This window comes from Onychostoma macrolepis, chromosome 14 (assembly GCF_012432095.1).
Source record: "Onychostoma macrolepis isolate SWU-2019 chromosome 14, ASM1243209v1, whole genome shotgun sequence".
Classification (NCBI taxonomy): Eukaryota; Metazoa; Chordata; class Actinopteri; order Cypriniformes; family Cyprinidae; genus Onychostoma; species Onychostoma macrolepis.
In genome coordinates this window covers 15,120,045-15,147,335 of record NC_081168.1, presented here as the reverse complement: position 1 = coordinate 15,147,335, position 27,291 = coordinate 15,120,045, and the positions used below count along the sequence as shown (strand labels likewise).

The 27,291-nt window shown below is 39.7% G+C and overlaps 1 protein-coding gene across 7 annotated transcripts in view; it reads right to left on the bottom strand.

The window, feature by feature from the left end:
- The window catches only part of lingo2 (leucine rich repeat and Ig domain containing 2), a 319,995-nt gene that overhangs the window by 14,856 nt on the left and 277,848 nt on the right, over window positions 1-27,291 (bottom strand). Inside the window, exon 1 of one of the 7 annotated variants that reach the window (XM_058798124.1) lies at window positions 10,683-10,818. The exons of the other annotated variants lie outside the window; for them this stretch is intronic. Coding sequence (XP_058654107.1) covers window positions 10,683-10,697 — 15 coding nt within the window. The 5' untranslated portion in view covers window positions 10,698-10,818. Of the gene's footprint in view, window positions 1-10,682; window positions 10,819-27,291 lie in introns of those variants that run through there. 7 annotated transcript variants of the gene reach the window in all.

The window sequence follows — 27,291 nt, the reverse complement described above, 5'->3', positions numbered from 1 at the left end:
CACCTGTCGCAAAAAATTCAGAGCTGGTGTGGTAAGTACACAGGCTTGCTTTTTATCTGCCATCTGTTGGCACTTCATTGACAGGGAACTTTCCCAGTGCTCAACATCACCACAGTAGAGCTCGGAATCACCATGCTGAGTGTTCAGCATGATGGTGATAAGCTGCAATATTAATGCTGTTTTCATTATTTGAAAACATGGAAAATAATATGGCCCTATGGCATATATACAATTTTACTGAGCTACTGCAAAATTTTATCTATTCCAAATCTATCTGGCATATAAATCTTAAATGCTTTTCCCAAAACTTTCAAACAGGGTTCTATGCAAGTTAATTAATTTGAATCCTGTTTACTACCTCCCTTTACATTCATTGCAAATGCAGGCATTCTCAAATCAGTTCTGTATTGTGCACAAACCTGTTCAATACTGCAGCATTCAGTAGGATCATGTGTTCCTGTGCCATGAATCTGTTAAAAACTGAAGCGTCGTCACAATATGGCCATCTTTCCCTTGTGTCTCTTAGTAAGAAGATTAAAAACAACCACTCTTTTTGAAAAGTGACTCAGTGATAAGACTGTAAGGTCTTCCACGCTGACCCCTGGTCCCTTAAGACACTTAAGAGGGACCACACATGGCTAATTCTCTCTGCTATTTTATAAGCAACGAGTTAATGAACCCATCAGAGGCTGAATGCATGAGTTCCTCCAACTCCTTTCTATATTTTATGTCTCTACCTTATTAGGTGGCAAGGAAGAGCCTCTCGAGGGAATTAGGTCCTATTTGCTGTCCAGGAGATTGATTAGTTATTGATTATACCACTGTTTGGAGACTGAAATGAAAACATATGTGAAAGAAAGATTATGGGCTGAATTTCCAGATTGCTGATCCTTGTCTTTGTAACTATTCGATCAATATGGCAATATTCCCAAGTTAATGCACCATGACAACCAGTGTGCCTGTGATTATGACTGGAAATCTAAAGCAATACACATTCAGATCCAATAGACTACGAGAACAAAGCTGTATTATTTTGTGCCATGCTTTAAAAAGTAGTAATGTTTGGTTTCAGAAAGCCCATACATGTTTGGAATGACATGAGGGTGACATAATAATAATAACTAACTAAAAATTAAAAATACGAATAAGTTGTAGTAAGGATGACTGTGACATTTAAAGGGACTGAAGATTAATAATGAAAGGTCGCTTGGATAAAGAGAAAATCTTTTAGTAATATGGAAGAAAATTTAAACCCAGACAGGGCAGTACTCAACTTACAAGAGAGTATTTGATGCTTGCAGAAGTTATTAAAGGGATTTTTTTTTTTTTTGAGTGAAGGTGGGGATCAACTACCATGCTATTTATTGTAATGTTGTTCACCCATACATAGCAGAGTCATTTAGTTATCTCTCCAATGTGATAATCTGTGTTCCCTATTGCTCTTTCTTATGTCTCTGCACTGTTCTTGCTCAGAAATGATCCTCAAATATGTATCCTTTTCCTTTTTTGGCCTAATTCTTATGCTTGCCTCTGGGTTCTTTCACATCTCTGTTTATTTTATGTGAGTGTGTGAGTGAGTGACTGAAGGAGCAAAAATCCAATATGAGGCAAAACAACAAGTAGTATGAAAAGCAGAGAAGTGAATATGAGCATTTAGAGACAAATGGTCAAAAATGAAGTGTACTTATCTTTTGTACGTCGCAAATTATAAATCCGTTTAAACCCTAGATAGTGTCCTTGAATATTGCACATTCTCTGCTATGCACCATGGAAATCGTAATTCTCCAGCCCTCTCGAGAATGTTTCAAAGCTCACGGTGTATAAACAGCGAACAAAGTTTCACCAGCCTTGAGCACTGGAGAAGTCACTCTGCATCTATCTATATATCTGAAAGAAACATGTTTAACCCTCAGCTGGTGGTTAGCTTTGTTAAAATGGTCACATGCTGAGATTCAGACTCTCAAACAGTCAAACATATCGGTTCACATGTGAAGAGCCGAGGCAGGTGTTGGGTCTGTGGGTGAAAGATAAGGTGGAAAAATGGGCTTCCCTGCAAACAAGCCCGTTAACAAGCCTTCTATCTCAGTCATTACCAATGGCACATTAGCGATTTCTCTTTCCTTTTCTGGCCATGCCTACTTTACTTATTGACTCCTGGACTGGCTTCATTAGATGGACCTGATAGGGTACGGTTTTCTCAGGAGTGAACTAAATGACAACTTCCAGCTTGCAACAAGAGAAGCCATGGATTTTTAAATGAAATGGATCACATTGACAGACAAGATGGATCAAGACAAAGCAGGAGAAACACAATGAGATAAGTGGGGGAGAGATTTGTGCCGCTCTTCACCATCTACCTTCATCCGTAGCGTCCGCCACATATCTCTCTTCACAGAGCCATTGCTTGTAAATGTTGGGCAGATAAACCTCTCCATCACCCTTAAGCGCATTGTTTTACTGTCAATCCTCTTTATCCTCCCCCAAATCCCTTCCCAATTATTCCCATTTTTTGCGCCTCCTGGAAACAGGCAGAAAAACGAGCCCCTTCCTTCCTGGCATATGCAAAAAATCCAGCAACGCAACAAGCTCGTCAGCATGCTTGTAATGACAGCCGCTCATGTCACAGTCCATCAAAATAACCTCAAATGACACAGTGGAATAATGTCTGCAGGTCTTCTTCCAAAAAATATAAGTACTCCTGTCTGTATGAAACTCATAATTGCCTGGTTTGGGACCCTAACTGCTACAGGATATGCAGCCATAAAGACCAATTCACAGAGGACAACGGTTGCCTTGGGGGCTCTTGTTTGTGGAAACTGTGCAGCTTTAACCTTGTTTTAACTCAAGAATAGTGTTTTACAGAGTCTAAGTAATACGCTTTGCTCATTTCTTAGCCACTTAAGATTCTTGCGCTCACTCGCTTTTGCCATTCAGGATCTAGCAAGCTCAAACCAACAATTCATTAACCGTTCTACCTTAAGTGTTAAGCTTGAAACTGAAGGACTCTTTTCAGGTGTGATCAGGGCTGGTCACTTCCCAACCGAGACTCTCAAATTGCTTTATTAAAGGACCTTAGGGTCCAGTGGCCTAATTACTGTCCAGATGGCTGGTATGCACAGAGTTAGTGATATCCCACAGCCCATCCCGTACTTATGTTTAATTAGCATTCTGCTTTTAAGGCCAACAGAGGGGTCATGCTGTGCTGATGATGCTCTGTAAAGAATCAAATGTTAATAAAAACGGAAATGACACAAAATATTTAAAAGGTAACTGTCAACAGTATATTCAAATTTCAAAAGTCTACAAAAAATGCAAATTTTTACAGAAAATGAAACCAATTTCCATAAAATCAAATCAAATAAAATAACATTTATTTATTAAGATTTAATTTAATATGCTTCTGCCACACCATGGCCTTGGTCCTCATTTTAAGGCATTTCCAACTAATACTAATAAAGCATATAATATAATTAATGTCATATTATTTTTGTACCATGGCTCTAACTTAAAGAAATAATTCACCCAACAAAGAAAATTGTGTCATCATTTACTCGTTCCAAACATGTATAAGTTTCTGTCCTATGTTGGACACAAAAGAAGATTTTTTGAATAACCAAACAGTTGTTGGTCCCCACTTACTTCCATAGTAGGGAAAGAAATAATGGAAGTCAATGGGGAACATCAACTGTTTGATTACCAACATTCTTCAAAATCTTCTTTTGTGTTCAGTACAAGAAAGAAATTATACAGGTTTGGAATGACATGAGGGTGAGTAAATGATGACAACATTTTTGGGTGAACTATCCCTTCACGTATTTTTTAGAGAACAATAATTTCAGTAAATATACATTATATGTCTGTGAAATATGCCTAGACTCTACCTTCAATATATTTCCATGTCTAAAGCCAGTATTTTATTTTTTATTTTTTTCACTTTACATTGAAGAATAAAGGAGTAATGGTTTTATATATAGGTAGGTCAACAACTCCTTGCTAAGTTATGACTTCATACACCAGATTAATAATAATAAATCACCTAGTGTAGTGACTCAAGTTTACACAGTGCTGCTTAAAAAATAAAAAATAAAATAAACAAGACCACATGCTGGGCACAATGAGGCGGTCAACTCCACTTAGCTTTCAAAGAAAGCAAGAGTTAAGCCATCGGTGCCTGCAAAAAATATACTCTACGGATTTATAAATGCAGTTTAGAGTAAGCATAGAAAAGTGCCTTTCCTAAATGGGTTTCGGTCTCTTAAGACTCCAAACCTGGTTCACATTTACTGCTCATCAGGATGGAATAGGGCTCTTCTCCACACAGAGCTATCCGCAGACCCATCTCGCTTTCATCTGAATTGAAAAGAGCTCAGCGAGCAGCAGCAAGAGAGAGCGCTTCTCGACAATCTGTGCTGTGTGCTCACCGGCACTATGGCACATCTAAGCAGGTGATGGGAACTGAACCATTTCAAAGCAGAAATGAAGTTGGCACTGGAAGGGAATTTAATAAGTTGCTTGAAGTTCAGAACAGGACCACATCATGGACCCCTGCCAGGCAGCGGCCCCACACTGTAGTGTGTGCAGAAAACACCTGGGAAAAGTTGGAGCTGTGAATTTCTCATCAACAAAACCACAGCCAAGATTGAGGATGTGTGAGAAACAGAGGACCGATTGACCTTTATCTGCACAACGAAGCTAAAATAGAGCTTCACTGTAAAGGAAGACTACTATCTCTTTCTCACAGTGCTAAATTGGACATACTGTATATCACAAGAGTCCCAAGAGCCCCATTAACATATCCAAGACATCTTATTGTAGAAGTGAGGGGCTTCAGACGTCACCTCACTTGACAGACGCTATGTGCATTTTGCTTGCATAATAGGATGAGGACCTCTCCAAAATACAGCCCCATTTTCCTTTATGCGGCTATCAAATATGATCTCATTAGTATTCGTACAGACTTGTATATAAATGGCAACATACAGTGTAGTGAAAGCATCTAAAATATATGATATTTGTATTGACTATATTTATAATAAATGAGCTCAAACATGTTTAAGCCATAATGTGCTTTTAATGCATCTAACACTTTTACTTAATTTGATATTATAATGGTTTCTAATGAGAAGTTGTAATCAGTGTGAGTGTAATGATTTGTCAAAGTTGTAAATGAAACAAAGGTTATTGGAGTAAAAATACTATTTTAGTCTTTCTTCGTCAAAATTTAATTCATTGTGTTGTTTGCCATTTCTCTTTAATATTTATGAAATTTACTAGCAATTTCTAAGTGAAAATCGTTTCTACACCATTTTTTTATTCTGTGTATACAAATCAGTAAATGAGTAAATTAAATGTGTTGATGTTACACTGCACCACTGATGCTGTTTCACTTATATTTCATTCTTGGAACTTATCATTATTAGTCCAATTAGGATTTCATTTACATATAAATTAGCCCTTAAAAGGTCTTTTTTCTCGTCATCTAGTGAAAAATGACCCCCTGGGACATGGTCTGATTATTGGACGTTCACATTTATATGGATATACCTAAAACACTGAAACATAATGAATAAGACATAATGAAGTTCTCATGCTATTCTTCTAGCACTATAATTTTAATAGCAAAATATCTCACCACTCACTGGCATGTCCAGGTCACACTCAAAATCAACATTTCATGTATGGTTTAAAACGCAAGTGTCATTATCTTTTGCCGCAGGATAGCAGTTCTTCAGTATTTTGTAATTTTTGCAGGGATATAATATGAAAATTGTGCAAAGAAACATTTATCTCTGGCAACATTATTAAAAGTGAAAAAACAGGCACAATGCTGATACAACCAGATATATATATATATATATATATGGGTACAATATGCATCACAAGACTAAACATGCATCATTGTTTTCAAATACATCCGTTTTCACAGTGTATTCAAAAAGCTTTTTTTTTGCAAGACAAAAAGCCTTCTCAGTATGGACAAAAGGACAATTTATTTTCAAATTTATCTGGATTTTTGTGGACGTAGCCTTAGTCACCTCTACCACAATTTTTGCAAATGTTCCAACAATTTCAATTTTTGTACATTTTGTAAGTTTGTGTTTTCAATGTCTAAATGTAGAAAAGCACACTTACTTAGCACACTTACTTTATACAAACGGTTATAAAATATCGAGATTATCCTGGACTATCAGCCTCATTCTACAGTAAAATGACCAAGGCATTTCTTGTTGCAGAAAGGATTATGAAATGGACTATGGAAAGAGAGAACAAGAGAGAGTGAAAGGAAAAGAGAAAAAGATGTGGAATCACATGATTATATTGTGAGGCATGTGAAGTATGCAGCACATCCTTAGTCTTAACAAAGCATGTGTGTAAGGGGATTCCACGGTTCTGTGGAGAGCATTACTTTGAAGCCTTCCATTTCACAAAGATGGAGTGTGTGCGGAAACTTATGGTAATAGCTTGTCAAGAATGAGAAGCATGGCTGAAGTGCTGTCCCCTATTGTTAACAGGGAGAAATTGAGGTACATTTTGGGACGGGGAAGGTTCCGGAAATTATTCCAACCACCAGAGACAAACAGCAGGAGTTTCTATTACACCCAAAGCCGTAATGCACTCTAATAGCCATGTAATGACTCCAGGATCCCTTTAACATTGTCTGTGTAGCCACCATTTCCCCTCTCAATGTCACTCTCTTGTTAAGCCTTTTGGACCTTTCAAAGCCTTCAAATTCATTAGGGGAGTGTCCTAGGTCCAAATCTTCTTATTCTTCTAATTTTATTTTGTTGAATGGGTCGATTAGAGTGTCACATTAAACCAGAGCACTTGGAAGCCACACAAATACAGTGGAAAAGCTGATAATTGAGAGAGAAACGGCCCATATTTGCAAATGCACAGCTAAAAAAAGGGAGTAAAAGAAAAGATAATGTGCCCTTTCTTTAGCAGCCTAAAATTCAGCTTCCATTACTTAAAAAAATAAAATAAAATATGCAGTTCACTTTTATGCATCAACGATTTTGTGCACCAAAAGATGCATGAAAAAACATCCTTATTATACCTTGAAGAGGCATACATAAAAGATGCACTTAAATATATTTATACCATACTTTTCCAACCTGATACCATGATGAAAACGTACCTGAGGGAACTTATTCGCAAGAAATACGTAGCACCATGACATATTCAATGTGAAATGTCCACTGAGTGGCAATAAAAGAGTGTTTTTTTCCCCCAGAGCAGATGAAAATACATATGGTACGTTTTATGTGATGTTGGTTGGACTTGAAATGTCCGTTGAGTGGCGCTATAACTATAATGCTCCATGACGTTTTAAAAGAACGTACCATCCGCACTACACCTAAACCATAAATGATAGTATGAATAAAGTCCATTGTGACATAAAAACGCAATTGCAAGCATTTAGCTAAGTCCAATTCCTTGCCAGCTGAGCTACCAAGCAAGCTTGTTATTTCCGGAAAGCAAAACATATGGAGCTGTAATCATAACTGTGTAGGAAAATGATTACAAGTACTCGCTGTTATACTGCCTCTAGTGTTCATGTCTGTTGGAAACTGCAGTGATGTGTACTTATTGCTACGTATTTCGCGTTTTGCAGAAAAATTCCCACAGGTACGTTTTCGTCATGAGATCGCGTAGTTCTTGTCATACAATAAAATAATTAGGACTTGCCATACTGTATAGTACTATAATGTGTCACGGGGCCCTGGATGTAAAAATGGGACCTTTTGTGATCCACATTTCATCCTTTCAGATGTAGTTTAAACCAAGCAAGACAGATGGACAGACTTTGTTTCTAAAGCAGCCTGGACACCATGTGCAGCCACTCCAACAAAGTCTCTTCTCAACTCATCAAATTCTCAAGGTGTAGCCGAAAGCAATTACAGGGAGGTTGGATGGGAAAGCCTAGTGAAGCCTTCCCCACCCGAAAGCCCCCCCATCCACACTCTCACTGGTCCTAATAAGGCCTTGCCTTCCAAACAAGATGAATCATGTTCCACTTTTCTCTGCGCCTCAGCACTTTGTGGTGGTCTCGCAGTGTAGCTTTGTAGCCTTATTAGCCCCTACAATGTAATAGACGAGCCAATAACACTTGGGTTTTCTAAACTCCACCTGGAGCTATTGTGAAATAAAGGAATGGGATAGACATGGAGCCCTGCAGGGTGTTTATCACAGTGTTTGCTAATGCAAATGTATGCTTCTTGTGCCAATACAACATGAACTCAATGAGCAAGAGTAAAGATTGATTTGCAGGTGAAATTGTGAACATTTTGCACAAACCTGCTGAAAACAACATCTTAGACCAGCCTATGCTTGTTTGCTGGTCTTAACTTGTCTATAGATAGATAGATAAAAAACAACAACAACAACAAAAAAAAACTTTAAAGTTTAACAATAATGACAATAATGTTTTTCTCTTTTCCCAGAAATTCTGGAGACTAGTTTATGATTTATTAATTTATTTTTAATTAATTAAAAACAGTGCAATCAAATGAATTAGTGTTGTCAAATGATTAATCCTGATTAAACACATCCAAAATAAAAGTTTGTTTACATAATATACAGGTGCATCTCAATAAATTAGAATGTCGTGAAAAAGTTCATTTTTTCTTGTAAGTTATTTCAAAAAGTGAAACTTTCATAATGACCATCCCTACAGTATAAATTCTGGGTATCTCTTGTTCTTTGAAACCACAATAATGGAGAAGACTGCTGACTTGGCAATGATCCAGAAGACGATCATTGACGCCCTTCACAAAGAGGGTAAGTCACAGAGGGTGAATCACAGAAAGGTGTGGCTGTTTACAGAGTGCTGTATCAAAGCATATTAAATGCAAAGTTGACTAGAAGGAAGAATTTGGGTAGGAAAAGGTGCACAAGCAACAGGGATGACTGCAAGCTTGAGAATACTGTCAAGCAAAGCTGATTCAAACACTTGTGAAAGCTTCACAAGGAGTGGACTGAAGCTGGAGTCAGTGCATCAAGAGTTACCATGCTCAGACGTCTTCAGGAAAAGGGCTACCAAGCCACTTCTGATCCCACGACAATGTCAGAAGCATCTTACCTGGGCTGTAGAGAAAAAGAACTGGACTTTTGCTCAGTGGTCCAAAGTCCTCTTTTCAGATGAAAGTAAATTTTGTAATTGTAATTTTTAAGTCCAATGTGAAGTTTCCACAGTCAGTGATGATTTGGGCTGCCATGTCATCTGCTGGTGTTGGTCCACTGTGTTTTCTGAAGTTCACAGTCAACGCAGCCATCTACCAGGAAATTTTAGAGCACTTCATGCTTCCTTCTGCTGACCAGCTTTATGGAGATGCTGATTTCATTTCCCAGCAGAACTTGGCACCTGCCCACACTGCCAAAGGTACCAAAAGCTGGTTCATTGACCATGGTGTTACTGTGCTTGATTGGCCAGCAAACTCACCAGACCTGAACCCCATAGAGAATCTATGGGGTATTGTCAAGAGGAAGATGAGAGACACCAGACCCAACAATGCAGATGACCTGAAGGCTGCTATCAAAGCAACCTGGGCTTCCATACCACCTCAGCAGTGCCACAAACTGATCACCCCTATGCCACGCCAAATTGAGGCAGTAATTAAAGCAAAAGGAGCCCCTACCAAGTACTGAGTACATATACAGTAAATTAACATACTTTCCAGAAGGCCAACAATTCACTAGAAATGTTTTTTCTATTGGTCTTATGAAGTATTCTAATTTGTTGAGATAGTGAATTGGTGGGTTTTTGTTAAATGTGAGCCAAAATCATCACAATTAAAAGAACCAAAGACTTAAACTACTTCAGTCTGTGTGCATTGAATTTATTTAATACACGAGTTTCACAATTTTAGTTGAATTACTGAAATGAATGAACATACTCTATATGCAGTGGTATGTTTTTTCGTAAATATAATGGTATATTAGTTCAAATAATTGAGAAATAAAAATCTACCACCCTTTGAACTCACTACATAAATCAAATCCCAAACTGAACATCTCAAAACGTCATTCACAAAGGATTAATTCCTTTCAAGGACATGTATGTGTGAATTAAGATCTCACGCTTCGACTGTAACAACGCTATCCTATTGATGCCCGATATCTCTGCTGAGCTCTAATGAAAGTGGCTAAAAATATCAGCGCCTCGTCAATATCTCACACTTCCTGCGAATGCATCTTTGCCCGTCAGGAGGTGAGAGCTCTGTGACATTGTGACATGCTCAAACACACAGTCCACAATGTTAATGCCAACAGACAACTGCCACTTAGTCCTCAGGGTCAGATTTGACTCTGCACACTTGCTTTGAGAAGCACCTTCAACAAACCCCTGTTCTTATCCTTCCACGTCACATTACATTACATGCGGCACAAGAGAAAAATCAGTCAACAGAAAAGTGCTTCCGAACGTCTGCTAACAACTTCAAAATCTCTTTCCCCTGAACTGCTATGAAAGAAAGAAACTTTTAATTAGTTCTTAAAGATTTAGTGCAACAGACTATGTGAAACTGGGCTTAAAATTAGAACTGAAAGAGAAAGGAGAAAAGCAAGTTTCATTAAAACAAACAGAAAACTTTATTCCATCTCTTTGATCTTTTAAAAAGCACAATAAAACCAATTGAAACAGAGACTAAAACACATCTAAAGTGAATGCAATTGTACCTTACCAATTCGGGTGACATATCAGTTGCTCCTACACAGTAGTTAGCCTCCTATGCTCCATCTTTACAACTGTCGCCCCCCATGAGCTAGAAATTTCTCACGCCCTGTCCATATCACAATGACCGCCCGCGGCTAATCCAGATACTCGCATTTCCTCGACACGGATGACCTTGTTTCCACCTCCAAGGACACAGAAAGCCTGTCTGTGACTGTATGTAGCTAACATATTCTATGGGCTGACTGATTGCCGTTGCAGCAGGTTTTGTTAGTTAGTTAAAGCTGGAGTTTGTACCTGTAATGCGTAATGAAACCCGCGGGGCTGGTCCTGGCTCTGCTCCTGATTACAGGCCCTAATAGGTCCACAGGGTTCAATCAAGCCAGACCCACTGAACACTGTATACTGCAGGAAAGTGGTGAAGTAAACACTATTGTGCACCACCCCAGGGACAAGCGTCTCAAAGCACACAACGCTAATGATGGTGACACATAATGAAAGAGAGCATGGATGAGAGAAATATATAATTGCATGCATGCATATGCACATTTGCATAAATGAATACATGCAAACACATTTAACTTTATGCTAAAGCTTTGCAAATGTAGCATGAAGAAAATCCACACAAAAATGAATGCAAAATCCCACGCGCATTACGGAAAAGGGGATGAGAGATTTCAAGCCCTAACTGTGACGATAGTACCTCTGATTCCATCCAGATCTTCATTTGACTGCTGTGCATGGGAGGAGGTTGTTATGGCTTTGAACAGCAACATCCCCATCTGAACGGCTGGTGCTTTGGTGCTTGATTACTGGTGTGCTGTTTTGGCTGATTTAACTCAATTGTTTTGTTCTGTAAAGCATGTAATATTTGTTAACAGAACACTAAAATACTGTTACTACGATCGAGAGACCATGATCTCACCATCGCTGTTCACCAACAAGCTCTATGCTTTTGTAACGCACTGATGCTGATGCAACAATGTAAGAATGAATTTACTGCAACTTCAGAGTCAGCCAAGGCCAACTATGAAGTGAGCATGAATTATTGCGCCCTGAAAACAGCAGCGGCGGTCTGGGGGTGGTGAGGGCCTGGGGTGTGATTGACAGCTGTGATCCATGCAGATTTAACCTTGCAGAGGTGGGTGAAGGGGAGGACAAGCGAGGACCCAAATGTGCCGGCATGCTTCTTATCGATTTTACAGGTGTGAGGGTCGACAGCAGGTCAAGAGCAAAGGCCAATGTAGAACGCAAATGGCCTCTTATATTGTTCCTGCACAAATGCCAAATTGTGCTGAATACACAGAAATGCAATGCTAAAATACAATCCTGTTAATTGTTTCCCTAACATACAGTGAAAAATTATGTTAGATTTGACAGGACAATACGTTATTTTACTGTAATACTAAACAAACAAAAGAAGTTTTAAGGATGTAAAAAGTTAATTTTTTTTTAATATACAGTGGGTACGGAAAGTATTCAGACCCCCTTAAATTTTTCAATTTGTTATATTGCAGCCATTTGCTAAAATCATTTAAGTTCATTTTTTTTCCTCATTAATGTACACACAGCACCCCATATTGACAGAAAAACACAGAATTGTTGACATTTTTGCAGATTTATTAAAAAAGAAAAACTGAAATATCACATGGTCCTAAGTATTCAGACCCTTTGCTGTGACACTCATATATTTAACTCAGGTGCTGTCCATTTCTTCTGATCATCCTTGAGATGGTTCTACACCTTCATTTGAGTCCAGCTGTGTTTGATTATACTGATTGGACTTGATTAGGAAAGCCACACACCTGTCTATATAAGACCTTACAGCTCACAGGGCATGTCAGAGCAAATGAGAATCATGAGGTCAAAGGAACTGCCTGAAGAGCTCAGAGACAGAATTGTGGCAAGGCACAGATCTGGCCAAGGTTACAAAAAAAATTTCTGCTGCACTTAAGGTTCCTAAGAGCACAGTGGCCTCCATAATCCTTAAATGGAAGACATTTGGGACGACCAGAACCCTTCCTAGAGTTGGCTGTCCGGCCAAACTGAGCTATCGGGGGAGAAGAGCCTTGGTGAGAGAAGTAAAGAAGAACCCAAAGATCACTGTGGCTGAGCTCCAGAGATGCAGTCGGGAGATGGGAGAAAGTTGTAGAAAGTCAACCATCACTGCAGCCCTCCACTAGTCGGGGCTTTATGGCAGAGTGGCCCGATGGAAGCCTCTCCTCAGTGCAAGACACATGAAAGCCCGCATGGAGTTTGCTAAAAAACACCCGAATAAGATTCTCTGGTCTGATGAGACCAAGATAGAACTTTTTGGCCTTAATTCTAAGCGGTATGTGTGGAGAAAACCAGGCACTGCTCATCACCTGTCCAATACAGTCCCAACAGTGAAGCATGGTGGTGGCAGCATCATGCTGTGGGGTGTTTTTCAGCTGCAGGGACAGGACGACTGGTTGCAATCGAGGGAAAGATGAATGCGGCCAAGTACAGGGATATCCTGGACGAAAACCTTCTCCAGAGTGCTCAGGACCTCAGACTGGGCAAGGTTTACCTTCCAACAAGACAATGACCCTAAGCACACCGCTAAAATAACGAAGGAGTGGCTTCACAACAACTCCGTGACTGTTCTTGAATGGCCCAGCCAGAGCCCTGACTTAAATCCAATTGAGCATCTCTGGAGAGACCTAAAAATGGCTGTCCACCAACATTTACCATCCAACCTGACAGAACTGGAGAGGATCTGCAAGGAGGAATGGCAGAGGATCCCCAAATCCAGGTGTGAAAAACTTGTTGCATCTTTCCCAAAAAGACTCATGGCTGTATTAGATCAAAAGGGTGCTTCTACTAAATACTGAGCAAAGGGTCTGAATACTTAGGACCATGTGATATTTCAGTTTTTCTTTTTTAATCTGCAAAAATGTCAACAATTGTGTTTTTCTGTCAATATGGGGTGCTGTGTGTACATTGAGGAACAAAAAAAATGAACTTAAATGATTTTAGCAAATGGCTGCAATATAACAAAGAGTGAAAAATTTAAGGGGGTCTGAATACTCTCCGTACCCACTGTGTACTACTATACTAGTATATAATTTTCATGACTCAAATGGAAAATAGAAACCTGCAATTTCACTGTAAATACTATTTTATATTATTTAAGAAAAATAATGGTGCTCATTAATATATAGTTCAAAATATACTTCAGTAAATAAAGTTGGTATTAATTATAAATACAGTTATGGATTGTAAAATACACAGACACCAAAATCTAATCCTTTAATACTTAAAACATATACTATTGTCACCATATTTTACAGTGGTATCTGGCAACCACAAACACCAGTTTGTTACTGTAAATTTAATAGGATTTTCCCTGTAATTTCGCTGTAAATGCGGTGTTTTTATGCAAAACATAAAGTAATATATAATTTTAACAAAATAACAATATCTTTAAGTTCAGTTAGTTGGTTGGTTTATTACTGTTATATCATGCAGTTATGGGCTGTAAAATACACCCAAATCTAATCCTGTAATACTTCAAACATATACCATATTGCACCATATTTTAAAACACTGATTTCTGGCAACCACAAACACTTGCTTTGTTTTTACTGTAAATTTCCCAGTGAATATGTGTGTACAGACACACAAGCAGTTTGTTTGAGTTTTGTTGACTTTTAGCGCACACCTACTCAAGAGAGACAAATTTATGCATAATTACAGTCTTGCCTTTGAACATACCGACACACTCAAACACTCATACTCTGTCTCCTAGTGCATATATTTACACATGCTCACACATATTCAATGCCAACACATACACACACACACACAGCCATCTGTGTTGCAATAGTATGAATAATCACTACCTAAATGGCACGTATTTAAGTCTACACTTAATATAATTCAGATAGCACATAATGTTCCACGTCATGCAGACTCTATTGTTAAAACTGACTTCAAGACATGTTAAGTATAACAGGGTATTTTTATTTTGCTGTGAACAGAATCCCTGAGGAGTGGCAATGCTATCCTATACAAATCACCCTAAATGTGACAATAAAACCTTAATCATCGTTCATTTCGTGAGGTGTGTTGGTGTTCAGATGTGCGAGCTTGCTGAGATGCTGTTTCTGTGACATACATGCAGAGTGAAACAACAGTCAAGAGCGGAGCTGGATATTGCATTAGCAGGGGGCAACCCTGTGAGAATAATCACGTTTACCGTATGCAAGGATCTACGTAAACAAACCACTCTCTCCCTATTTCTGAAGGGCGAGATTGTGTTTGTACATTGAGTGCATGCGGTAAATACTCTAACTCACACTGTCTTTTAAATAAGCGTGGTTCTGTTGCTGAAAAATACATTAACATATGCACAACGATGCTTCTTTTTTGCTTAAGACTTCAATTTTCCCTTTTATTTGTTCCCCAGCTTCTTCCTCTTCTTCCCAGTGTGGTGTTGTCAGCTTGAATTCCGAATGAAATGGATGCATTTGAAACACGTTCGAGTTTCCATATGAACTATGAAGGAGAAGATAAATGGGCCAGATATGTTTGTGCTTGTAGCAGCATTTTGCTTTGGTGATACATTTATCAGAGCTGTGAGTGTGTGTGTGCGCGCGCGCATGTGCGTGGATGCTTAGATTAGAGAGTGGGCTGATAACATTAGGCTTATTAGAAGCTCTTAAGCAGAAACTGTGCAATGAATGCAGCTTTTTACTGTGGTCACCATGCCAAACTGCCAGATTGTATATGCTGAACTTGAGATAATATGTGGATAAGGTGTCTGACAGGCTTTCCCCTCTCTCTTTTTCAGAAGTAACGCAGGTCTACACATTACTTGCCAAGCTGAATTTAGTTATGCATATACAGTATATGCATCAGTATCCACATAGAATACAAATTAAATAATGCATTACATAAATATGATGGCAATGAAAACGCAATAAAATTAACATATTCATTCAATGATTTCAATATTCGATAAAGGATAAACATAAAACTTCATACGTAAAATGCTTTTTAGAAACAATCAGTAAATTACTAATGTACATTTTAGCATCTGTGCAAATGTACATGCGCTAAAGCTGTAGATAAGACAATCTACAGTAATCAATACGATCATGTTGGATTTGGCGAGGCCAGTTGCCTGAAGTCCTGACTACAGACTTGCAAAAAAACATTTAGGTTTTACTGCAAACTCAGACTCCTCCGATAGTGGAAAATTATGGGTCACGGGGTATGATTAATTGCATTAATTGTTTTATTTTCTATATAATTAAATGCACTAAATTAACACGTTAAATTGACAGCCCTATTAATAATGACTTGTTAATTTTAATTCCAACCTTGTTAGGAAAATGAACTCGTACACTTACTGGAGGCCAGAATTATTAATGGAGTCACCTTCTTAACTGACTCAGACAGCAAAAGACGTCTCAAGCCCCTGGCAACAGTCTGACCCGGGCTTTAGACGTGAAGTCTTTGTTTACTGAGCTCAGAGAAGAGGGACTGACTGCACAGCTACTGCTGTGTACAGTAGCAGCACGCTGGGGCTGATAGCAGCAATCTTCTCCAGACCTCTCTATCTCTCTCGCACCCAAACAACCAAGCCTTTAATCCAGTGAGGTATGGACAGAGCCGTGGGGATTACTGTAAACAAGCGGGGAGCCGAAGATACACTAAAAATGAGCATCGGTTATGCTCTCTCTCTGGCTAGAACGATCCAGGGCTTTTGGATTGATCTTCAATGCTCTGGTTGCTTCTGCCAGCCCGTCCCGCACTGCCCTATCGCCCCGTGCAATTGGTCAAGTGGCCTTGACTGGCGTGTCTATAGGAGAAGCGAGGAACGTCTGCAGGGTTTGTTAAATCCTGGCTAATTGCAGCAGGCAGGCTTCCTTGGGCGGGTGTGTATGTGTGTGTGTTCTGTCAAATGGAAAAGCAGCCGTGATACGGCACTGGCAGGCCCTGCTTGGAGTGCTAGCAGCAACACGGCGTTAAATTGAACAGAGGTGATGTGAGAGGAGAGGAAATGTACTAGAGCGGCACCACAGTGTGGAGGCGCACTAATGGAATGAATCTAGAGTTAGGCAGACATGCTGTCTATGTCTTTTCCGCAGTCTCACCATTAATCTGATGATTTCCAGTTCTGTGTCCGGATCACTTGGTGGCGCAGTATCGTTTGAATGTGAATAAGAGGCAATAGGATCTGACAATATGTTTCGGATATGATAAATGTAGCTCGGCTGTTGCTGTCATCACGGCACATGGTTATTCTATAGCAGCGCTTCTCGACTGGTGGGCTATGAGTCTGCTCGGGGTCATGGAGAGCAGAGAGAAGACAGTGATGATAATGCAACTAACCATAAAATCATGCAAATGCAAAAAGATAACACAATAAACAGGCTTATCAACTTTTAACCCCAAAATGCAAATGTGAATGAAATTTCTAACGATTTTAATACATTTATGTAGTATTTATCAGTGCTACTACTGTTGACTAAGACTAAGATTACTTATGGTTTTTGGTAATTTTAATAAAGTAAAATATAAATATTAGATGAAAAACTTTAGGTTTAAGTTTAAGAAACATTGCTAAAACCAATTTTCATTGAAAATATGGGTTAAATGCCAAAAGCACATAACAAAGTTACTAAAACTTAAACAAAATTAAGTTATACATACATTTTAGACAAAAAGTCCTAAAAAAAATTATTCTAAAATTAAAAATAAAGATTAAATGACAAAATTACATAACAAAGTTTCTAAAACTTAAACTAAAATTATAAGGTAAACTAAAAGTAAAAATTATAAACTGAAAACAAAATAAAAGCTAATATAAAAAATATATATAAATAAATACATAATTTATTTATATATTATATATAAATATTAAATGAAAAGTCCTAAAATAGCTAAAACTAATTTACAAATAAAGATTAAATGAAAAAAGCACATAAAAATACTAAACTAAAAATATAAAAATAAAAGTAATAAATACTGTAATAGTATATAAATAATATTGAAACAACACTGGTATTCTGATATTCCATTTTAAGGTTTGTTTTGGGTTCTGTTTCATGTTCTTGTTTTCATGTCTTTTATTCTGTTAGTGTCACACTTCCCTTGCCCTCTTGTATTCATGCTATAGGTTCCTCTGTTCATTGTGTCATGTTCTGATTGGTTGTCCAGGTCATGTGTCTTGTTTCCCATTGGTTGGATCTTGTCATGTGATCCTCTAATCTGCTGTTGGTGAGTCAAGTCAAGGCAAGTCTTTGTTTGGATTAGGTTTGGTAGTGATGGCGAAGTTAAGCGTTCTGAACCAATGAAGCTTTCAACCCAATTGTATCGGAAAAAGGTTCATTACTCGAAGCTTTTTAAAACGGTTCATGCTGTGGCCATCTTGTGGGCATAAAAATGAATAACACCTTCCAAAGTGCTGTAATTCATTACAGCTGCTGGTTTCACATCTGGTTCTACTACTGATTCCTTGTTTTAATTTATTGTTTAAACATATTGGCCATTGTCAAAGTCATTCCTTGTTTACTGCCACTAAAATAATTCAAATAAATTAAACAAACTCATGAATTAAATCTGTGATCTGTCAATGTTAACTCTGCCTCAGTCCTTAGACTGTTATTTTATGGGCAAAGTTCATTTGACCTTAATATATAAATTAGGATAGAAAGAAAACAATGCTAACGCAATCTAATGTAATATAATTTAAAGGAAACTGCACTGAGGTTCGCTTTGTTTGAACCTGATACTGAAGCAGTCACGTGGTTCACCTTCAGGAACTCGAGCTGCGTCCGAAAACGCTATGGGAACGCCTTCAGCGTGACCACGCTCTGAATCACATGTGTAATCAGTCGAACAGATGGGCAAGACGTCACGGGCGGGGTCACGTAATTACCAGCTGGTATAAAAGCACGTGCGGTGGATCCGGCGTCAGCTTTCTGTCATTCAGCAAGCGCTCTGTGTGTCTGTCAGTTTGATCGAATGTTGTCAGTCTTATTTGGTGTTGTTTGTCTCACAAGCACATAAGAAGGAGTTATGTCTAAAGCACTCGATAAGACAAAACATAAGGGCGAAAACATAACATTTCAGACTATGTGTTCCTCCCTGCCCTCGCTACATCACGAGCGGGGATACACACAGTTTGTGCATGGTCTGCTTGGGAGTGAAGCATGCGGAGTTGGCTCTCGAGGGAGCCGACTGCCCACACTGGCTATCTGTCCCCCGGAGGGGCATCGTCTCTGAAGGCTCCGGCATTGCCCACCAAACCGCTGTGTACTACATCTGCGTTGGTGGGCAAAGGCTATGCGGCAGCAGGTCAGGCTGGTGCGTGTCTGCACACAATGGCTGTGTTACAGGCGTACCAAGCCGACCTGCTGAAAGAGTTGGATGAGGGCGAGGAGATAAAGTTAGATGATATCTCTGAGCTTCAGCGGACCACTGATTTGTCTCTCCGCGCCACTAAGGAGACCGCCCGTGCCATTGGGCGCTCCATGGCAGCTATGGTGGCAGCGGAGAGGCACTTATGGCTGACCCTCTCTGACATGAGAGATAAAGATCGGGTCTGCCTCATGGACGCCCCGCTTGCGCCTTCTGGCCTGTTTGGCGACGGCGTCAATGCGGTCGTCGACAGGTACCAGGAGGCCCGTAAACAAGTGGCGGCGGACTCTGGAGGCTGCTGGGCGGGAGCAGCCTCCTCCGCATGCGAGTTCCTCATATAGAGGCACTCAAAAACAGAGCGCCAGGGACCGCAAAGCCTAAGGCAGATCTGCGGGCCGTCATTCAGGCTAGAAAGTCCTTGGCGAAGAATGTGTTGGTGCGCACCGACAGCACATCGGTGGTCTCTTACGTCAACCACCAGGGAGGTCTGCATTCACGCCCCTTGTACAAGCTGGCACACCAGATCCTTGTGTGGTCCCAGGACAAGCTCCTCTTGCTGAGAGCAGTTCATATTCCTGGGCATCTAAATGTGGGAGCAGACGTTCTGTCGAGACTAGGGCCGAGGCCCGGGGAATGGATGCTTCACCCACAGGTGGTGAAGCAGGTATGGAGAGGTCTTGGCCAGGCACAGGTGGACCTCTTTGCGTCTCAGGAGACATCGCAATGTTCCCTCTGGTTCTCTCTGACTCATCCAGCTCCACTGGGGCTGGATGCCATGGTACAGACATGGCCGAGGCTTCGTCTGTACGCTTTTCCCCCTATCGCTCTGCTCCCGGGAGTTCTGGCGAGAGTGCGCCGGGACGAGGTCAGTCTACTTCTGATAGCACCGTTCTGGCCAGGCCGAGTATGGTTCTCGGACCTGATTTCTCTCCTCGACGGCTCTCCATGGGAGATTCCCGTCAGGAGGGATCTCCTCTCACAGGCGGGGGGCACTATCGTCCACCCTCGCCCGGAGCTGTGGAAGTTGTGGGTGTGGCCCCTGAGGGGGCACAGCTCATAGCTTCCAGTCTCTCAACCGAGGTTGTTGAGACCATCCTCCAATCCAGAGCTCCCTCTACGAGGAAACTGTACCACCTGAAGTGGAGACTCTTCACTTCATGGTGCGGAGACCACCAGCTTGACCCAGTCAACTGCCCGATTGGTACAGTTCTGGAGTTCCTGCAGGCCCATCTCTCTGCAGGGTTGACCCACTCCACCATTAAAGTTTACATGGTGGCCATTGCGGCCTACCATGCCCCTCTTGGTTGTCAGTCAGTGGGTAGAAACCCCTTAGTTACACGTTTCCTCCGCGGTGCGCTGATGCTGAGACCCCAGTACGGTCCCGTGTCCCCACATGGGACTTGGCTGTGGTACTAGAGGCTCTTTGCAAAGCTCCATTCGAGCCCATCGAGGAGATCTCTGACCGACTCCTCACCATCAAGACTGCTTTTCTTTTGGCTATTTCCTCTCTGAAGAGAGTTGGTGATCTTCAGGCCCTCTCAGTGGCCCCTGCCTATCTCGACTTTGCGCCCGGCATGGCAAAAGCGTTTCTCTACCCTCGAGCAGGGTATGTGCCAAAAGTTCCCTCTGTTACACCACAGCCCATCGTACTGCAGGCCTTCTATCCTCCTCCCTTTAGGGAGCCAGACCAGCTGAAGCTTAATTGTATGTGTCCAGTGTGAGTACTGGGCACGTACGTCCACAGAGCTGCCCTGTGGAGAAAGGCGGACCAGCTGCTTCTGTGCTATGGTCCCCCTAAGAGTGGTCTTCCTGCTACGAAGCAAACCCTCAGTAGGTGGATTGTGGATGCAATCAATACTGCCTATGAGTCCTCTCAGCTCCCCTCGCCGATGGGAGTCAGAGCTCACTCAACCCGGAGTGTGGTGGCCTCCAAGGCCTTCCTGGCCGGTGTCTATGCAGGACATCTGCAATGCTGCAGGATGGTCCACGCCCCTAACGTTCGTGACGTTTTACGGCCTCGACATGCGAGCTACTCCCGGCTCTTCTGTTCTCTCGTCCTAGTATACACTAGGCAGGGACTTGTCAGTCTGACGGCGTGGGCATCTCGTTCCCATATTTTTTTCGGAAGCAGCTCTAGTGAAGGGGAACGTCTCAGGTTACGTATGTAACCATGGTTCCCCGAAGGGAACGAGACGCTGCGTCTCGTAGCCACACTTCCGGGATCCCTGCCAGCGCTTGCTTCACTCCTAGAAGCTGACGCCGGTTCCACCGCACGTGCTTTTATACCAGCTGGTCATTACGTCACCCCGCCCGTGACGTCTCGCCCATCTGTTCGACTGATTACACATGTGATTCAGAGTGTGGTCACACTGAAGGCGTTCCTATAGCGTTTTCGGACGCAGAGTCTCGTTCCCTTCGGGGAACCATGGTTACATACGTAACCTGAGACCTTTTCAGGCGAATGAAGCTTCAGACGTCATAGATCACGTGCTTTTGGCAAAACAAATCAAGCTCCGATACAGCGCTTCAATGTGAGATGTTTCGTTTTTTGATATAAGCTTCAAAGCCTCGGTGTCAAATGTCACATCACTAATGTTTGGATGTTTAGATCACTTTGTTTAATAAATCTGCACTTGGATTCTACAACTTGCCGTACAGTGGACTTTACATCCATAAAGTAAGCTGTTTTTGATCAATCAATCAATCAATCAATCAATCAATCAATCAAATAATACATCTTATTGACAAGACAACTAGTTTTATCAATAATCTGCATCTAATTGTTACTAAATTATTTTTGGATGAGACATGCACTCAAATGGGTTAAAATGACAGTATTTATGATAAATAGGGTTAACGGGACTAGAAGATTAACTTATTTTATTTGTGGTAATATTAATACTTGTTAATTCTAGATTTTGAACACATTTTTGTTTACTTTGATACAAAAAAAACAATTCAAGTACTGTGATATCATGGTTCCCGAAACTAAACTAACCACTAAAACAACTACTACTTTAAAGTAGAGCAGAGAGTTTTGCTCTCTGTTTACACTGCCTGACACACTGACAAAGTTACAGATTTACATATCAATCCATAAAGTGCATTAAATACAGCTGCCTCCTTTTTCAGAACTCTTCACCTACATCACTCCTTCAATCTGTCTCTATTCTTTACTCACATTTCCTTGCCTTTTAGCCAGCATTCATTTTTTTTTCTTCTCTCTGTCAGCTTAACATCAAGAGTTGCACAAATATGTAGCACCAATTGTTAGTAATGCCACACTTTACAGTCTTTCGTCCTTATAAATCAATGATTTCTCATTCAGCGCTGATGAGACAGCCTCCCTCGGCTCAATGTTTCTGTAACTCCTTTGCCTACGGTACCCCATCTAGTACATTTAGTGTAAACACACAAATTAGCCCAGGCAATTTTCATTTGAGCTACAACAATAAGGCAAAGATTTACGACCAGTTACACTTTGCTTCCAATCATATAACATTCAGCCATGAAAACAGCTTGCTAGAAACATGCCACTAAAGTTTCACAGCTATATCCAATAGTTTTAGACTTTATCCAACAGCACTCTGAATGGATAAACTGCAGCCTTGATTAAAGTGCAACTGTGTAATACTTGGTTTACAAAGCACAACCCTGAGATGGAACAGCTGACAAAAAGAGGTCAGCTGTAGCCTATGAGTATAATGGAGCTTAAAATTAATACTGCAACTCATCTCATCTGATAAATAAACCAAACTATTAACAAACAAGCCAAATGGAACAATTCTGTAGGGCATGAAGGTCAAACCTAAATATTCTGTTAACAAAAATCTACTAAACGTGCCCATCTATTGAGAAATTTAGATAAAATATTTTTAAACTTTTGTTACTGTTATTACCAAAAAATGCTTTGTCCATAAGAGAGAGTATAAATCAGACTGATGCCAAGTACATATAGTACAACCACTGTAGTCTTGTTGCAAGCACACTGGTTGAGCAATAGTTGCATTCAGAATAAACAAGCACTTGTCAGTCCATTCTAGCTGGAACAGATGGTTTCCGATGTCTATTTTACTTTTTTATGGCTTGGAGAATGACATGATGACACTGCAAAAGCTAACACATATTTTAAAACTGAATGATTGACAACTGAGATGCATATTCTCTGTAGAGCAGGGCGGATGTTAGTGTCTTACAGCAAACAGTACATATACCAAAAAAGAAGGGGGGAAAAAATCATTGTAAGGAAAGAAAAAATGTGGAAAAATAACTGCCAAACCTCATGTGGGTGACTGAAAATTCCAAATTCTCAATCTATAAAATGTAGTGCTGTCAAACGATTAATCACATCCAAAATAAAAATTTGTTTACATAATATATGTGTTTGTACTGTGTATATTTATGTATATATAAATACACACACATGCATGTATATATTTAAGAAAAATACGTTGTTTATATTTTAAATATATTTATATATATATATAATATCATTGTCAGACTGTGTCTCAGCATCTTGTGTTTCTCCTCCTCTTGTGACCTTATTTGGAGTTCCTGTCCGTGTCCCTGGCATCAACAGCAACTTGACAGAAGACCGAAACAATAATAAATGGAATTCGCCGCTCCCATCCTCGCCTTTGCCCGACGTGATCTCCCCTTCTATGAGTTCGCGGGGGAGTTTTGTAAATTGGCCGCGGGAGCCGTGTTGGACGACGCGGCAATTCTCCACCTGTCCTGGCTCGGGGTCTCCTACCACTGTCCCGTGGACCTAGTGTCAGACTGTGTCTCAGCGTCTTGTGTTTCCCCTCCTCTTGTGACCTTATTTGGAGTTCCTGTCCGTGTCCTAGTTTTTGTCATTAGTTAATTAGTCCCCAGCCCTGTGTTATTAATTATCTCGTTACCCCTAGTATTCTTAAGTCCTGTGTTCCCTCTCCTCTGAGTTCGGTCTTAGTTTGTCATCTATTGTCAATGTAGCTGTCTTAGTTGTGTGAATCGTCCTTGTATTATGGTTATTGTAAATAAAGTCTTCATCCCGAAGTTCCTCGTCTCCGCATTTCCCTGGCGTCAACAGCAACGTGACAATTATAGTTATTTATTATAAAATTATAGGAATATACATAATACATGTAAATATTTTCTAAATATATACTGTATGTGTGTGCCTTTATATATGTCACCCTGGACCACAAAACCAGTCTTAAGTGTCAATTTTTCGAAATTGAGATTTATACATCATCTGAAAGCTGGATAAATAATGGTTTGTTAGGATAGGACAATATTTGGCTGAGATACAACTATTTGAAAATCTGGAATCTGAGGGTGAAAAAAAAATCAAAATATTGATTTCCAAATGAACGTCCAAATGACGTTCTTAGCAATGCATATTACTAATCAAAAATTAAGTTTTGATATATTTACGGTAAGAAATGTACAAAATATCTTCATGGAACATGATCTTTACTTAATATCCTAATGATTTTTGGCATAAAAGAAAAATTGATAATTTTGACCCATACAATGTATTTTTGGCTATTGCTACAAATATACCCCAGCGACTTAAGACTGGTTTTGTGGTCCAGGGTCACATATACATAATAAATTTACACATATATTATGTAAACAAAACTGTTTGAAAAACAACCACGATACATTAATTGCAAAAAAAAAAAAAAGACCATATAAGCCTCACAGAAAGTAGAAATCTTAATATAGCTACCAGCCATATACTTGCCTTTCAGCAAATCAGTTACGACCACTGGGCGCACATTATCTGCCCTAATTAATATTTATGAGTCAGGCAGACAAGGTTCATAAAGTGTCCCATATCATTTCTATGCCCCTGTATCCTGCTTTCAGAGACAGGATGATTTCTATGAAAATAGGCGATTATCTTCAGGTAAGCTTGAGAACAACTGCCTCACAGACACACAAACACAAACAGACACCCAGCATCCCCTGTTTATGTCTAATGGGCTAGTTGGTGGCCCATTTTTATAGCTGCTTGCATTTCCGAGCAGTAAGAAACAGGACTGCAAAACACCTGAGGCTTTCTGGAGGCTAAAGACTGCTGACCTGTCATTCTACCTCTATCCTTGCCTCATACACATATACACACACCCACACAGCTCGATATTTGTTGTAAAAGTTTTGGAACGGCTTTTTCTTTTTCACCCTGACACAGCCTCTACACACTGTTCTACTTTTAGAAGTAGCCTTGTGAAAACCCCGAAACACTGTACTGTAATAATCCTAAAGCCTGAGGCATTTATCACTCACATCACTTTGAAAATGCCTGTTTGGCATGAAACAGAAGATGATGAAAATAGATTTATATATATATGTTTATATTGCACCAAGTGGACAAAGCGAGAGAAATGCTCAATATAACTACAATTTGTCTCGTGTGTATCTATGCATATTACAGTAATAAGTCTCCCTTTTATGAACCACATGAACACTTTACAAAGACACATGCATTACCATGAGTGCATGAACAAGAAACTATCCAATTTACACAGTTATCTACTATTTAAATGATGAGCAAATGCTCATTGCAAACCTAATTTGTAATTTCCTGGCACAGCTCAGTTGTTTCCTCCAGTTTAGATTTAAGTATCTCCCTCAATGTCAATTAAATCTATTATCTCACCATCCTTCCTCTGAGTTTCCTCACTTCTGCTCTGTTTGAATGTTACTATTTAGAAGGAGTTCAATATAGTATGCTTGCAATAAAATATTTTAGATATGACTAAATAATCTTTTAGATCATGCTAATGCTTCCACTAATAAAATATATACTTACAAAATAATAATAATAATAAAAAAAACAGCCTAGCAACAAAACGACTACTGCAACATTACAGTAACATTAATACTGAAGACCTCAAACATCATTTTCAATATCAATAACTGAGAAACAAAATGGTACTAGTCATATGTGTAATAAACGAGACAGAGACACAAATATTATAAAGAAAAATGTAACATATTTCACAACACCACCTCAAACTTCATAAAAGTGAAAATGCTGCTACTGAAAAGATACATGATTTAAAATGTTACTTATAATGTTACTGACACTATCACTTTTCATATAAACAGGTTTTTTATAATGATACAATTTCTGCTAGTTTTTTAGAATATTGTTGTTGGAAACATAACCACATGCTAAAAACAGATGAAGTGCATCTTAGACCAAGGACCTAATTTTACCTTTTCACTTCAAAATAAAAACGTTTGACATTCAACAAAAGCTACAATGTCACAGATGACTATAAGGACATAAAATTAGGTACATTAAAATTAACCTCAAAACTGCTTTGCTGACTAAATCTCACAAATATTGATATTCAGATGAAAAGACAAAATTAAGAAAGGCAAAGCCATTCACTAAATGTGTTTCAATTTTGTGGCATCTATGCTCAAGAGAAAACAATAAGGTGGAGGAGTCATCTTAAACCATCTTACCATCTTTTTCATTTCTCTGCCCTCCTCTCACCATGTATTTTCCCTGTTGCTTCCTGTCGAGTTTTTCACAGTCACACACAATGCTACAACTCAGACCAGGGGGCTGTTTGCTGAAACAGGTCTTACCCATTTTCATGGCTATAATATTCCAGAGCTGTGCAGAGGGAGACCAAAAAATAAAATACTTTTGGCCTTCTGGAGGCTACCAACCTCTCTTTCATACACACATTATCTCACCTATAAATTCTAATATTAATTCATACCATACATGCACTTTACTGCAGAACCAATTGCACAGTCTCACTCTCAAGCCAATAGTCTGAAAACCATTAAATGCTCATGCACTATACTGCAGAATCTATAGGGCAGTTGTGTTTGATGATTACAGAGGTACGTATAGAATGTTCTAGTACATTTGTGAGTGTGACTTCTGGGAAATTAAGTCTGGTAATGGGTGGAGATTCTGATTCTGCGCACTAAAACTGCGTTGCCAAGACCTGAGACGACAGCTTTAAAGCTCCATTCACTTGTAAAACAACAACAGAGGATGAAGTATTCTGCTTGGTTGAAATGTCAGGAATATTTCTGAATACTGAATATGCATATGCATGAATATTCAATAGACCTTCTGTAGAGGTCTGATGTACTGTAACATGCTATCTTAGCATCTGTCTAGACATTTCTCCTAATTTTCAAAACATTCTCGTATACATTATTCTTATATTAATATAACTACTAAAATCAGCCAGAGAATGTGT